Source organism: Lissotriton helveticus, chromosome 4_1 (assembly GCF_964261635.1).
Source record: "Lissotriton helveticus chromosome 4_1, aLisHel1.1, whole genome shotgun sequence".
In the NCBI taxonomy this organism is placed as follows: domain Eukaryota; kingdom Metazoa; phylum Chordata; class Amphibia; order Caudata; family Salamandridae; genus Lissotriton; species Lissotriton helveticus.
This window is the reverse complement of record NC_136063.1, coordinates 794,990,650-795,005,171: the sequence shown is the minus strand read 5'-3', so window position 1 is coordinate 795,005,171 and position 14,522 is coordinate 794,990,650. Positions and strand designations below refer to the sequence as shown.

Genomic DNA, 14,522 nt, shown 5'->3' with positions numbered 1-14,522 from the left:
TTTCCCTTTTAGGGGTCACTCAGCCATCCCATGTGGATTAACATGACATGGAATCAAAGACAACAGACCCTAGCATTGTAGTTTGAACCAGCCACAAATTAATATAAATCTGCATCATATTACAGGTTAGATTATTTTGCTTTTTTTTGGACGGGGGAGTAGCAGTAATCAGCATTAAGAGATACATTGAGAGTAAGCATCACCAACAAGGGGATTGACTTTGCCTGCTTGATGACAAACTCCAAGCAATGTGAGGACGGCAATACAGGGCATAGCCCCTCAACATTGGGCTTGGAATGCAGGGTTGATGCACCCCTCAGCCCCCATAGTCACATCACAAACTGTATCATGACACAACCCAGGTAAACATACACCTACGATGCGCTCTGAGGGGGACTCCAGGTCACAGATTGCCCGGATTGTTTGAAACGAACTAGTGGGGACTGGATTCCTGGGAAACACCATTGGGAGTATTTTTTAGCAGCCCTGTTTGCCTTAGCCCAGGCCTAGGGTTGGCTTGTCCTGCGCCCGTCAGCGCCAGGAAGAAGCAGTGCAGGGCCACCTCCTCCCTCCCCCCGGCTCAGAAATTTAAGCTCCAAGACTTTAGTGTTCCAGATAACTGAAAGTACAGCAGCTATTACTATGTAAAGCCTATACAGGTGTGAAAAGAATGAGGAAACAAAAAGCTTTAAATAGTCCGGTGGATAAGACTGTGCCGCCCAAACGTACAAAACTCCAAAGCAGTCAAGCTGTGTGGCAGCAAAGTGTGTAACAAATGCGATTGATACAATGATAGAAGACGTGGGGTCTATTCTAGGCAACAAAGGTAATACTTGATATAAAGCTACTAAAGTTAATAGAGAGAGGAAAGTTCCATATTTATTTAAATTAAAACCAGGGTACCGGAAACACGCTATCATAGCACCAGTCGGTTCTGCCTGCTGTTCCATGCTTGTTGTTACATTGGCCCCAGATAAGGAGCCCTCGCCGAACTCGGGTCACAAGGGTGATACTCAAGCATGCATATATGTAGAATGTTGTAACAGGTTTGTGGTGTTACATGAAGTAGGTGATTCTGCTTCTCCTTCACGGATACTGCCTAAACCCACCCTATATAGCTTACCTGCTCAGGCACCCTCAACACTTAGTGAAGCAATCAGTTTGATATTAGCTCCAAGAGAAGAGGTTACCAACCTGAAGGAAATTCTCCTGGATGTGGCGAAAACCCTTAAACCAGGGCCTTTAAAATTCTCATCACAGTGGAAGCATAGTGCCCGGACTTTGCAATCCCAACAAGGTCAGGGCACTATGAATAGCTTATCTGCAACTGCTATTGAATCTGCATCCTTCCGATTAACTATTTAAAGCCATTGGGGTAGTTATTATGATAGTTTAGGCAGTGGGTTGGCTAAGAGTGTGTTACCGTGCCCTTCAAATGCTCGCCTGCCATCTATTTGTCCTATGTCTACAAAGCCTAATAAAGCGGGTCATATTTATGGGGTGCCCAATTCCACACATATGCCTTCTTCTTACACTGTCCCCACAGGGAGACCGCAGGGTACCTGACACCCGAGCTGGCTATTCAGTATTTATGGCGAGAGCATCTAAGCTGCCGTCTGGTTCTTTTGAAAATAACGATTCCCTGACAAATAAGGCTTTACATTGGATTAGGCATCTTAGGAAATGTCACTCGATTGTTTACTCTGATATTAATTATGCAAAACACTCTGTAGCGCCTGTGGGAGTACAACATTCAATTGAATTAAACCTAACCTCCTTTGAATTGGTTGAGGACTTGATCTCAATAGACCAATGAATCCTCCCCCCAAATGGCTCCGAAATTTGTTTTCAATCAAGTCCCCCAGTTTCGGATATGCTTGTGCTTAAAAATGGAGTGGATGTGAGATTTCTAACAAGGAGAGAAATTGAGCAGGTTGGGAATTTGGGGTTAACTTTGGTATTTATCAAGCGAGTGCATTGGCTACAATGACTCAATTACCTTCTTTAACAGTAAGAGAAGAGCATTTTTAACCCAGCTTGGGGTAATTGGCTCCAAATGAAGATATGAAGAAGGGCACTAATGTAGCTCACTTCTTAAATAATAGTTTGCAGCTAGTGTCAATGTCTCCAAATATGAATTGTATGCACAAAAGGATATGTCTTCTCTGCACTTAGTTTTGTGGAAGATTGATGGAATTAGTTCCAAATTAGATGATGAAGATTGGGGCTCTTTTATAGATAACTTTCACATATGCATTTTTCAAGGGACATGGGCCCTTACGAAAATTCATAGGCAGGGTTTTACAACCTATAGCATTAAGGCTTCTATCAGCAGGTAGACTCTCAGGAGAGCTCATTATTTGTCTGAAAATATCTTTAGATTGTGCCATTCAGAGAACCAATATTAATTCCTTGGATCTTTTAGTACTCAAGATATCACCAAATTTAGGGTCCTCGTACTTATTAACATCTACAGCAGGTCGACCCCTTTCATCAAATCTTCTCCGACCTTAAGAAGCTTGAATACCTTCCTAGAGGGCCTTAGTTGTAATCATAATGCGATCATCTCAGGTAATTTTAATGTATGTCTGAACCGTATACCCTTCCTATTGATCTATCTAGGGGTGAAGATTAATGTTCGGGTATTCCTCCTACCCTGACCACAGAAAATCACCTAGAATGAGCCTAGCTGCTCTTCAGATTTGTTTATATTGTGGTCTCCTATAGCCTGAGACTGTATAATGGTCGATTAAACTCAGATATAGATGTTAGGCCAACATTCATGAGGGCCAACTGTAAAAGCCACATCGATTATATTCTAATGGATATGCAGACGTGGCATGAAATAACATACAAGTTATTTACCGTCACAAGAGCGACCATTTCCCAATCACACTACACTGGATATTGGACATGGAGTGCTTAGACCCAATTTCATTATCTTCCCCCATTGTTTTGTTCAATAACAAACAGAATGTCAGATGGGAGGTCGTCTCTAAATCTGATATAGTCATATATAAACGCTATACTATTGTCTCTGGTGAATTGAAAGTTTTGAGCACCAGACCCTGACTCTCTTGGCAGATTATGATTCTCAATAAAAGCCTTTTTAACAAGCTCGAGAATATATTTATAAAAGACTGTAAAAACAGCCGGGTCTCTCGTAAAACGAGAGTGAATGAATGGTTGATGACTCGTGTAAAATGGCCAAGAACGATTTGGTTATTGTTCTGAGGAGTAACCAAAGAGCAGAGATTGTAGCAAAGAGACAGGAATATGTTGAGATTATCAAGTCCAGTAAAGCCAGTGGGAAGCCAGCATCTGGGGTGAATTCTTGGTTGCCGTTAAACAAAGAGATAACAAGCACTTTTGAAACCTGGTTGCACATAATGGTTGCAGAGAGTTAATTCGCCCCAACTGTCATATGGTTACAGAACAGCGGGTTAAACACTTTACAATCCATTATGCAGACATAAATTTAGATGAAGAGTTAATAGACATTCCATATGTTGGTTCTAATGATTCATTCAATGACATGTTGAGAAAAGGCCTTTTACAATAGAGGAAACTGATGCTGTTATACAGGCACAGACACCAGGGAAGGCGCTTGGCCTGGACAGAGTTCCTGCTGATTTATTTTGCTTTGAGGCCGAGATTTGGGGACCATGTGTGAACTCCCATTCGAATGCTCTATTGGCAGGGACTCTGTCCCAAACTCTTGAAAAGGTGCTGTAATAATCCCCATATTTAGTGGAGAAACGTGGCTCAATGGTTAGAGCGGCAGACCCTGATGCAGAGGTCTGGCCCGGGACCAGGGTTCAATTCCCGCCTCGGCGGCTCTTGAACTCAATTGCCCCGGACCTGATAATTCTCGCCTCGGTGCCTAGTCTAATCATGGGTCCCACTCTGTGACTTTGGGCAATAGCTTGCTTAATCTCCACAACGGCCCCACCAGCGCTTGGATGCCTGGCTTCACCTTGGGGGTGCCCAGGAGTGGACATTTCACAGGAAAGCCAGGATGGGTTCCACAGCGGTATGAAGACAGCGCTACGAGGCCTCCGGGTAGAAGTGCGCTATATAAATACTCTACATTTACATTTACATTTAAAAAGGGAGATAAGCTGGTCCCGGGACATAACAGGCCTATAAGCCTAAATGATAATATACAAAAAGTCTATAGTAGGCAGATTTCCTCAAGGAAAGTATTGTCCCACCTTCAGGCAAGATTTTGACAAAATATTAGTACAGTCAACCAGATAATGCGTTTTTTTCTCCATTAAATGAAAGAATGTAGACATTAACCGGGGGGAGGGGGGCAGTATTTGTTGCCTTTGTGGGCCTCCATTCTGCATTTGACCTTGTCCTGAGGGCAAAGTTTTGGAGGTCTTGCACAGGGTAGGTGTTCCCCTGGGTCTATTGTCTCTTATACAAGGCCTGTACTCAGAAAACTTTGCAAGGGTTAGGTGGGGACCAGCAGGAGAATTGACAGTGGATATTACCATTCAAAGAAGTGCTAGACAAGGGTGCATTTTGACCCCTGCTCCCTTTCTTCTATATTTAACCGGATTTATCCCCTAACTTTTTGACAGAAAAAATTATTTGCCCAAAATGGGGGGACACAAAATACTAGACCTTATTGCTTTACACAATTGCGAAGGGAAAATCTATTCTCCTAAGAAAATGTAATGCAAACCAGCACAATTTTTTTCCCCAAGTTTACTTTCCAGTGCAATACTTGTTTTGTGTTGGAAAGTACCCTGAAAGTAACGCAAAGCAGTGCGAAGTGCCAAGGTGGTGTTACATGGGTGTACCCATTCAACCACCAATGCCTATTGAAACAAAACCCTATCTATAAACAGTAGTAGACAGGGTTTAGTGCCAAAAGTTAATGCCATTTCTTCTTTCTTTTCGGACTTTGCAGGCACACATACAAAGTAGGAAAAGTTATAAAGTGTGTCCAAGTATAGTATCTTGTACTGGAAAGCTACCCTTCCAGTACAAAATCTAAGGTAGACTCAGGCACACACCCTTGTACTAAGACGCAAAGGTGTGTGCCTGGCGCACAGCAGCTAAAATCAGTGCCGGCTCTAGGGAGAGGGGACCAAAGAGCCACATCTTTGTAGATATGGAACTCTCCTGCTCCCTCACTGTCATGCAACGCAGCATCATTTTTTTCTTCTGTGCTGCGTTCCATGCTAGTTTTGAAAATCTGGGCCTTGAAGCACTACAGAGAGGATAATGAAAGGCCTCCTTAGCCCCAACACTACTCTGGACAACTCCCCACTTTTTCTTTTATTTTGTTGCCCTCCCCAATGCTCCCTCGATGGGAGTTGTTGGGATGGTCATTATGACAGAACGTTGTACTTTCCCGCCCCCTCCCTTCATACGGTGCCCCAATTTTCTAACTTCTTTTTTATATATTAGCTGGGTTGAAGTTAAGTTTAGAAATGTTTTAATATGCTTGCTGTGGTGATATTTGGAATTATGTGTGCAACTCTTGTTCTAATAATATTACTTCAGAATCTGCACGTTTGAAATGCTAACTTTAAGTATATACATGGGTTGCTACCCTATTGTTGTATATCTTTGAAACACCAATTAAAGTATGTTGGAAAAAAAGGATGCTTTTCTGTGAACATTGTTTAAATGGATGCAGCCTAATCTCAATTGACATCCTTAGCTCTCTGCATGTTGCCCTTACCCCATTTCCCTACCCACCATCAGACAAGCAGTATTTATGTTTCATTGTCCTTCTGTTGCTCCACCGTGTCTTCCATTTTCTCCATTTCCTCCGGGGAGAGGAGCCAGTGGCAGGATCCCATGTTGAAGTACTGTTCTCCTTAGCCTTCAGGGTGCTGTCTTCCCGCACATACACTTCACAGACATGAGTAAACATCACTTCAGATTTTATTTTTAACATACCGAAGTGGACCCCTGCTATCTATCGCAGTGTGGTCAATCCTCTAATGTCTAATTATCCCCACTTAATCTATTGTTCCAGAAAATTAAATACTAAAGTCTCTATACAACCAGTGTCCAGGGTGATGTCCAACAAATGTCTGCCTTTTTTTACTGGCAGTACATCTATCCACACTTCACCACATGTGCACAAACCTCAAAAGGAAAAATGTGTGGTGGAGAGGAAGGCACCTCACGGGCGAACAACCCTCGGGGATGTTGGCAGATGTTGCTAACTCAAAGCCCCTTTCTCATCATCGGTTGCCTTTCAATCCAAACAAAAAACAAAATGAATACAACACATAAACTGAAATGCGTGTGCAGGTGCAAAATAAAGAGTATCACAACATTAACTCATAACGGACAGAGTGACATAAAATCGACAGCCACACCCACTCAATTACTTTATTCTTAGATTCAGTGTGAGCTGAAGAGTTAAAAGAGAGGTTGGTAGCTTAATATCGCCTACCAGTACCTGATACCAACATGTTTCACTGCCCCAAACATTTTGGCAGATTCATCAGGGTATTCAACACTCGGTCACTGCACCAATTTTTTGAACATCCTTTCTGGACACTGTTGGATCGAGACATAAATAAAACCAGAGACATGCCCACGAGTCAATATGGATTCATAGGTTTCCACATTAAAGTAAAGGTTGCAAATATCCTTATAGTGATGTAACTGAAAAGTAATCATTATAATTACCCCAGGCCAGCATGGGCAACTCATACCGGCCGACCAAATCACACTTAGAATCGTTTAAAATCGATTGCACTGTCAATCTATAGGAAATGAGAAAAGATAGTATGAAACATTCAGACCCTATACAATGAAACTGCACAACAGCGCTAATTTCACTCGTGTTTTATATCAAAGCCTTGAAAATACTGGGGCCCGTGGCAACCTTAACTGCGCATTATGACCACCAAGCGCGGGCAGATTGGATCCGCACAGTCTCATACAACGCGCCGCCACAGTCATCTTTTAACAACGTGGGGGGCGCGGTGCATCAGAACATACAAACACAAAAACACGAAGCGCCTCGTTATGTAGCTTCAGCCCTAGCTGCGCAGTAACACTACATGAACTGACTATCCGTTTGTTATAGAAGCTGAATATGTCCATCTACCAGCCCCCACTCCTCACCGTACGTGACAGTGCAATCGATTTTAAACGATTCAAAGTGTGATTTGGTCGGCCGGTATGAGTTGCCCATGCTGGCCTGGGGTAATTATAATGATTACTTTTCAGTTACATCACTATAAGGATATTTGCAACCTTTACTTTAATGTGGAAACCTATGAATCCATATTGACTCGTGGGCATGGCTCTGGTTTTATTTATGTCTCGATCCAACAGTGTCCAGAAAGGATGTTCAAAAAATTGGTGCAGTGACCGAGTGTTGAATACCCTGATGAATCTGCCGAAATGTTTGGGGCAGTGAAACATGTTGGTATCAGGTACTGGTAGGCGATATTAAGCTACCAACCTCTCTTTTAACTCTTCAGCTCACACTGAATCTAAGAATAAAGTAATTGAGTGGGTGTGGCTGTCGATTTTATGTCACTCTGTCCGTTATGAGTTAATGTTGTGATACTCTTTATTTTGCACCTGCACACGCATTTCAGTTTATGTGTTGTATTCATTTTGTTTTTTGTTTGGATTGAAAGGCAACCGATGATGAGAAAGGGGCTTTGAGTTAGCAACATCTGCCAACATCCCCGAGGGTTGTTCGCCCGTGAGGTGCCTTCCTCTCCACCACACATTTTTCCTTTTGAGGTTTGTGCACATGTGGTAAAGTGTGGATAGATGTACTGCCAGTAAAAAAAGGCAGACATTTGTTGGACATCACCCTGGACACTGGTTGTATAGAGACTTTAGTATTTAATTTTCTGGAACAATAGATTAAGTGGGGATAATTAGACATTAGAGGATTGACCACACTGCGATAGATAGCAGGGGTCCACTTCGGTATGTTAAAAATAAAATCTGAAGTGATGTTTACTCATGTCTGTGAAATGTATTAATCACCCCAGGTATAGGGATCTTGTTGTTGTTTGACTGTTTAGAGTGGAGGGCGATCCCTTATATACCTTTCCAGACCCCTCTTGGCTCCTTCGTGTTATTGTTTGTTCCCGCACATACACCCTGAGTGTCCGTTGATTCCCCAGGAATGTCAATCCATGAGTCCCAGTTGTATCTTGCTGTCCACACCCTCCTTTTTTAAACTTTTTACATTGCCGGGAGTCTCCCTCGGTCAAAGAAGTGTGCCTTATCTTGTGTCACAACTCAGAGGCGAACTGGGTATAACAGCGTGCAAGGCAAATTCAGAGTGCACAACTTTTGTTTCATGTATATGAAGATATTTCTCTTCTTTTTGACCTTCCTGGTATATTCAGGATAAATTGCAGTCTCATAGTTGTAGTGTATGCGGACTGCCTCTCTGGCTGCCTTAAGGTTTATGTCCTGGTCTTTGTAGTTAAATATACTTGCTGTGAGAGGCCTGGGAGGAACTTGGGGGGGGGATCTGATCATTTAGGTCTTATGCATGTGCTCTATGGCAAACATCGTCAACAGGCTCTGTGATCTCAGTGAGGCAAGAAGCCACTCCAAGCATTTTTCTGGTGTGGAATATTCAACCTCCTCTGGGAAGCCCAGCATTCGCAGATTGCTGCATTGCAAGCGTCCCTCCCTGTTTTCTAGTCTGTCCTCCAGCATCTTGGTTGTCGCAGTCATTCTAGACTTTTGCTCTTTCAGCTTGTTCACCTCTGCCTGTAGGTTGTCAAGGGAGTATTCACCTACCCGGACCTTTTCTACTACATTGCGTAGGGCTATGTGGAGCAAGTTAACCTCAATAGAGACAGTGTCTATTTTCCCTTCCACTGCCATTTGTGATTTGTGTATAGCTGCTAGTAATTTGACTCTAGTGGGCTTCTCTACCAGTACTCCCTGCTCATCCGCTGTCCTGGCACTCGTTTGTCTGGTGGGTTTTGGTATTGTGCTGTGCGTGTACTGGGTGATGTATGGCCTTGGGGAGCCCTGGTGGACATATTTTTCCCATTTTCACATAGAGAGCACTCCACTGCCAATCAATTACCCTGCTCTTCATGACTTGTCACCAGAGTTATTCCCAAAGTCCCTCCACCAGAGGTCAGGGTGACAACCCAAGGGCTCCTTGCAGTGGTTATCAATGTGGGCCTGGGGAGTAGCAACTCATTCCCACCCGGGGCTAGCAAATCAGGGCCAGTCCAGAGGGCACACGTCCAGACTCCGGTGGGTCAGGTATCAATTAGTCCCACGGTGTATCCTGCGTGCAATACAGGAAAGGCAAAAGCAGAGCCACTCACACCCGCACAGCCTTTGGTTTGCTAGGATGTCTGTCTAGACCCCCAGTATAAGAATGTACAGTCCCACTGTCGTACTCCATGCTTCTCGTTACCAGCTTTCCCAGCTGATGGAGGCGTGCATCTTAGGATGTCCTGGAAAGGCATGTGATGTGACTTATGACTCTCAGAGGTCCAGCTCCTCATTCCGGCAGCAGGGGGTGGTCCATTTAGCCAGGCTCGGGGCACATAAGGCTTAAAGTATCAGGCACTTCCATCAGAGAGAGAGCGCACTGATTCATTGTCTGGCAGACCAATCAGGTCCCAGCGAGCTTCAGATTCTGCTGATTCAGATGCATGTTACTTATGTCCTCACAGGGCTCAGTGTCCACGGGGTCTCAGAGGCATCGAAGCATGGCCATCGCCCAGACTCCAGTCACGACACCTCCTCCACACGGCAGTGCGGCCGCTACGGGCACTGGCCCGAAAGTGCTGTCTGCATCTTGCAGAAACTCTACTCTCTGCTGAAGCCTTACAGTTGTTTTCCTGGGATCAAGAGCTGCCAGCCCTCTCTGCACCCAAATCCGGCTCCACTGGCGCAACGTCCAGCTCCCACAGCGCCCTCCTCGGTACGACCTCCTCCTTGGTTCAGGCCACAGCACCACCACTCCGTAGGCCCAGTCACCCATGCACCGCCTCCAGTAATGCCTCAATTATCATTTGGTTAGGGAGGTGGGGGGTTGCTAGTAGCATTCCTGGCTTCGAGGAGTAATTTTGGGGCAGGATTATGAAGGATTATAATGTGAGGCAGCGGAGCTCTCCAGGGAAGTGTCCAATTGCCCATCATACGCAGGAAGAAAGCTCCCTGCACGTCAGGTCATCTGTGTTTTGTTTTGAGAAAGAAGCTCCCCACTTTGACAGTTAATTTTCACAATATAAAGAAGTTTGCTGAATGTATGATTTTAAATGGTGCCTGGTCAAAAATTCAGCAGTGCTCTAAAGGGGGTGCTACCATGGCAGTTGACTTCACAGCACATAAATCCCAGCCACAAAGGGGGAGGGGTCTCTAAATAGGGTAGACAGTCAGCTGCCTGAGTGACAGAAGCCATGGGCGTATCCTTTTTGACAGACCTGTCGACTGTCCACCAGGTTGTAAATGTACCCCTAAGCATGGTCTGCAAGGTTATAGTGGGTCAGGGCATTTAACATATCAAGCAAGTCTGGTTGTCTTTGTGTATATTTGTGCATGGTTTTGATGATCTATTTAGCTATCGTCTAAGGTGTTATATTGCAAAGACAGACCTGGTGACTGCAGTAAAATGGACCCCATAGACACACACACACAGAAACACTTACACACCAGCCTTCCCCTGCCCACCCACACCAGCTCCCTTTTCAGTTTATAATATGTAATTGCATTGTCATGGCAAAGACAGAGGTAGAGATTTCTTAGAGGATATGAAGTTACAGTAGATTGAGAAATCGACAAGCTAGATGGGCTTGGTGACCCCCAAACTGAGTTTAATATCTTGCGAGCTATGGACATGTACACTTATTATCATGATATAAGCACAAAGACAGATTTAGAGAGTAAGGCAGTGGTACCAAGTTATGTAGCCGTCGGGTGATAGTGCACATGGTAATTACTGTTACTGTACCATCAAGTACCAACTGTGAGTTCAGTGTGCCCCAATGCCCTCATCCAAGATAACGTTACATCAATAACACATTTCTTACACAATGCAGACGTACATGGTCAATGTAAATGTAGGCAAGGTTATTTTACAAATTCAACAAAGTGCCAGGCTTGATGAGCTCAAGATACTTCAGAGAACGATGCAAATTCTCTAATTACAGTATTTCTTATTTATGTTTTTGGGCTTCCCTATTAATAAATGTACACTGCACTGCACATGACACTCGTATGCTTCAGTATCATTCTGATGTCTGCTCTTCTTTCTCGGTTTCAGAGTGGCGATGGGCTCGCAGACATGCAGGTAACTAAAAAGGATATCCTTGTCTAACTAAATCTTGGCACATAACCTGCAAAATCCGACATTTTTGTCTTTGTGCTTTGTAATTGTGTGACTAAAAATGATAACTTGCTACTTTGTGCTTAGTGATAATGCATGTGGTGCTGCAACAGCCACAATGTGTGTAAAGTCCATTGATACTCATTTGTGTGATGTTCAATGAATATGAACCCTGTTGCTTTTCTGCAGAGATTACTAGAAAGAGAATATATATCTTTAGGGGAATCCTTCACTAATTACATTTACATGTAATATCAGCCTCACATCTGTATGGTTATGTTTGGGCAAGGGTATTTGATCATTTTATTGAGTCATAATTTTTCTAATTTCTTCCAATTTGTGATTATTTTATTCTGAGGGCTTTTTTGTATCATTAAAAGAGGTGGGGACTGTGTGGCCTTCCTCGCCGAGCCTTATTACGCCCTGGGTACTCCATCCCCCAGGGCTGTTTTTTTATTTTTATTAAAGGGGAGGGGTGCTGCTTGGGCCCCTTCCTGAGCCTTATTAGGCCCTGGGGACCCCATCCGCTAGGGCAGGTTTCTTTTTATTTATATTAAAGGGGAGGAGGGCCCGTGGCCCACCTCTCTGAACCTAAGTAGGCCCTGGGGACCCCATCTCCCAGGGCCATTACTAAAATTAAAGGCGAGGGGGGCCATGGGCCCCCCCCTCCCCGAACCTTGTTAGGCACTGTAGACCTCATCCCCCAGGTATATTTTTTTTAATTAAAGGGAAGGGGGTTGCGTGGCCCCCCTCCCAGAGTCTTGTTTGGCCCTGGGGTTCCATCCTCCAGGGCCGTTGTTTTAACTTAAAGGGGCGCCCTGTGGTCCTCTTTCCCGAGCCATGTTAGGCCCTGGAAACTCCAGGGCCAGTACTAAAATTAAAGGAGAGGAGTGCCCCTCTCCCGGAGTCTTTTCCGGCCCTTGGGACCCCTTTGCCCAGGCCCACTCTAATAAAGGTTGGTGCCCACACAGGCACTCGCCATACACTTGTTGGGGCTGTGGGGGAGCCCCAGGGCCCCCACGGCCGGCACCGGCTCCCTGCATGCTGCGGGAGCCGGCATTGCTCCTGCCCGCAGTGAGCAGCTACTAATGCTACTTCCTCTGGGTGGGAGCAATGTTTTGATCTGTTTCCTTGCCCGCGTCAGTGCGGGCAGGGAAACAGATCAAAAGTCTGCTCCCAGCAAGAGGGAACATTTTTAAAGCTCTCACTGGCTGGGAGCAGACTCAGTGTTTACTGCTGCGTGGTGAGAGATTAAAAAATGCTCCCACCATGCGGGAGCAAACATAGGTTTCCCTACACGCGCCGGTGCAGGCAGGGAAACCACTATGTCCAGAAAGGGTGGCTCTCCAGGACATAGCTAGTGAGACGGCCCGAAGAGATAAGGTCCCCGGGCTCAGGGAGGGGGCTGTGCAACCCTGTTCACTTAATTAAAGTAATCAGCCCTGGGGGTGTGCTCCCCAGGGCCTTTAATGTCTTTGGGAGGGGGGCCTGATGTCCCCTTCCCATTTTCAGTAATATCGGCCCAGGGGGTGTGCTCCCTTTCCCTCCAATATTGATATTGGTCCCAGGGAATTAGTTCCCCAGGGCCTTTAGATGCTCAGTAAGGTAGACTGCGCGGATCCACACCCCATCTTTGCAGATCTTTGGCTCCAGGTGGACTCCCCGGGACCTTTAATAGCTCGGGTGGGGGGTTGTGGCACCCTCCACTTTTTTCATGATGTTGGCACGGGGGCGTGGGGGGGGGGTTGGTCTTCCTGGGGCCTTTAATGGCTCCGGGAGGGGTCCTTGTGGCCACCTCCCTATATTGAATGCAGCCCTTCTGCTATTTTGTTGCGTTTTTTTTTTGATCCTGCGGGAGTCCCCCCCCATGGGGCCTAGTGGGTCAGGGCATTCCTACTCTGACCTCTTAGAAATAGAAGGAGCAATTAACTCCTCCAAGGAACTATTCGCAACAGTTAAAAAATTATCAAAACTTCCTGACCCTAAGAACCCAAATATTAATCAACAATTCTGTAACAAACTAGCACTTCATTTTCAGGATAAAGTTAAGTCTGTCTATAATTCCTTTCTAAACTTGAGCTAAACGACTGACTTAGATTCTAAATCTCCGAAAGACACACAATATCAGTGCTTTATCCTATTTTGGACCTCTGACGGTTGATCAGACGCAAAGCATACTGATGCAGATCAAATCAGGTTCACCACAGGACCCATGCCCGGCCAGAACAATTCATTCAGCCCCAGAGGTGATAGCCACACATCTCATGGCCATTTTTAACAATCTTTTTGAAGCTGTTTTTTTCTCCAAAAGATTGGAAGGTAGGATCTATTCTGCAATTATTAAAAAAGACTAACTTAGACACTGGTGACCCCAACAAATATCGACCAATAACTCGATTAATATTTCCTTCCAAACTGGTTGAGAAAATTGTCAATAAGTAACTGACCATCTTTTTAGAAAAAAACAAGTTTGGATTCAACACACTTCGGTTTTCGAACTTACCACAGTATCTAACTGGTGCTGATTACAGCCCTGGAAGAAATTAGGCAAACGATAGACAGTGGGGGAAATCAGGCCCTGTCATTCTGGATCTATCCCCTCATTTGATACGGTCAACCATGCTCTTCTCATTGATCGCCTTGAATCAATTGGGATCAAAGATAACGCACACAAGTTCAAGACTTCTTTTTTGACGGACCGCAATCAGTCTCCTTAGAGGATTTCACCTCACCAGCTTTTTCATTACACTGTGGAGTCCCTCAGGGGTCATCCTTGAGCCCCACTTTGTTCAATCTTTATGTCACTCTACTTGCAGCTTTAATTAAATCATTTGGGGGCATATTATCAAGAATGGCGTTAAAAACTATCGCCGGTTTAGCGGCAGAAGTCCATGTTCTGGTGTGAACATGGGATTCTATTGTAATTCTCCAGGGCATATTATCAACCCCATTATCGCCGCTTTAGCAGCAGTTTTCTGCCTCTAAACCGGCGATAATTTTAACGCCGTTCTTGATAATATGCCCCTCGGTTTTTCCTTGGTTTCATATGCAGATGACACGCAGATCATTGTCTCCATCACCAATAATCCTAGATCCACGGAAGGCCAGTTCCATGACTGTATGCTCCATATCTGCAACTGGAGGTCCTGCTGTTTGGCAACAACCCTTCTTTCTGGTCAAACAAGTGGTGGCCTTAGGAACTGGG

General features: G+C 44.8%; 1 protein-coding gene across 1 annotated transcript in view; it reads left to right on the top strand.

Moving 5' to 3' along the window:
- Positions 1–14,522, top strand: part of LOC144828868 (E3 ubiquitin-protein ligase TRIM39-like) — a 72,852-nt gene that overhangs the window by 39,750 nt on the left and 18,580 nt on the right. The window contains exon 6 of the mRNA XM_078687435.1: positions 11,255–11,281. Coding sequence (XP_078543561.1) covers positions 11,255–11,281 — 27 coding nt within the window. The remainder of the gene's footprint in view (positions 1–11,254; positions 11,282–14,522) is intronic.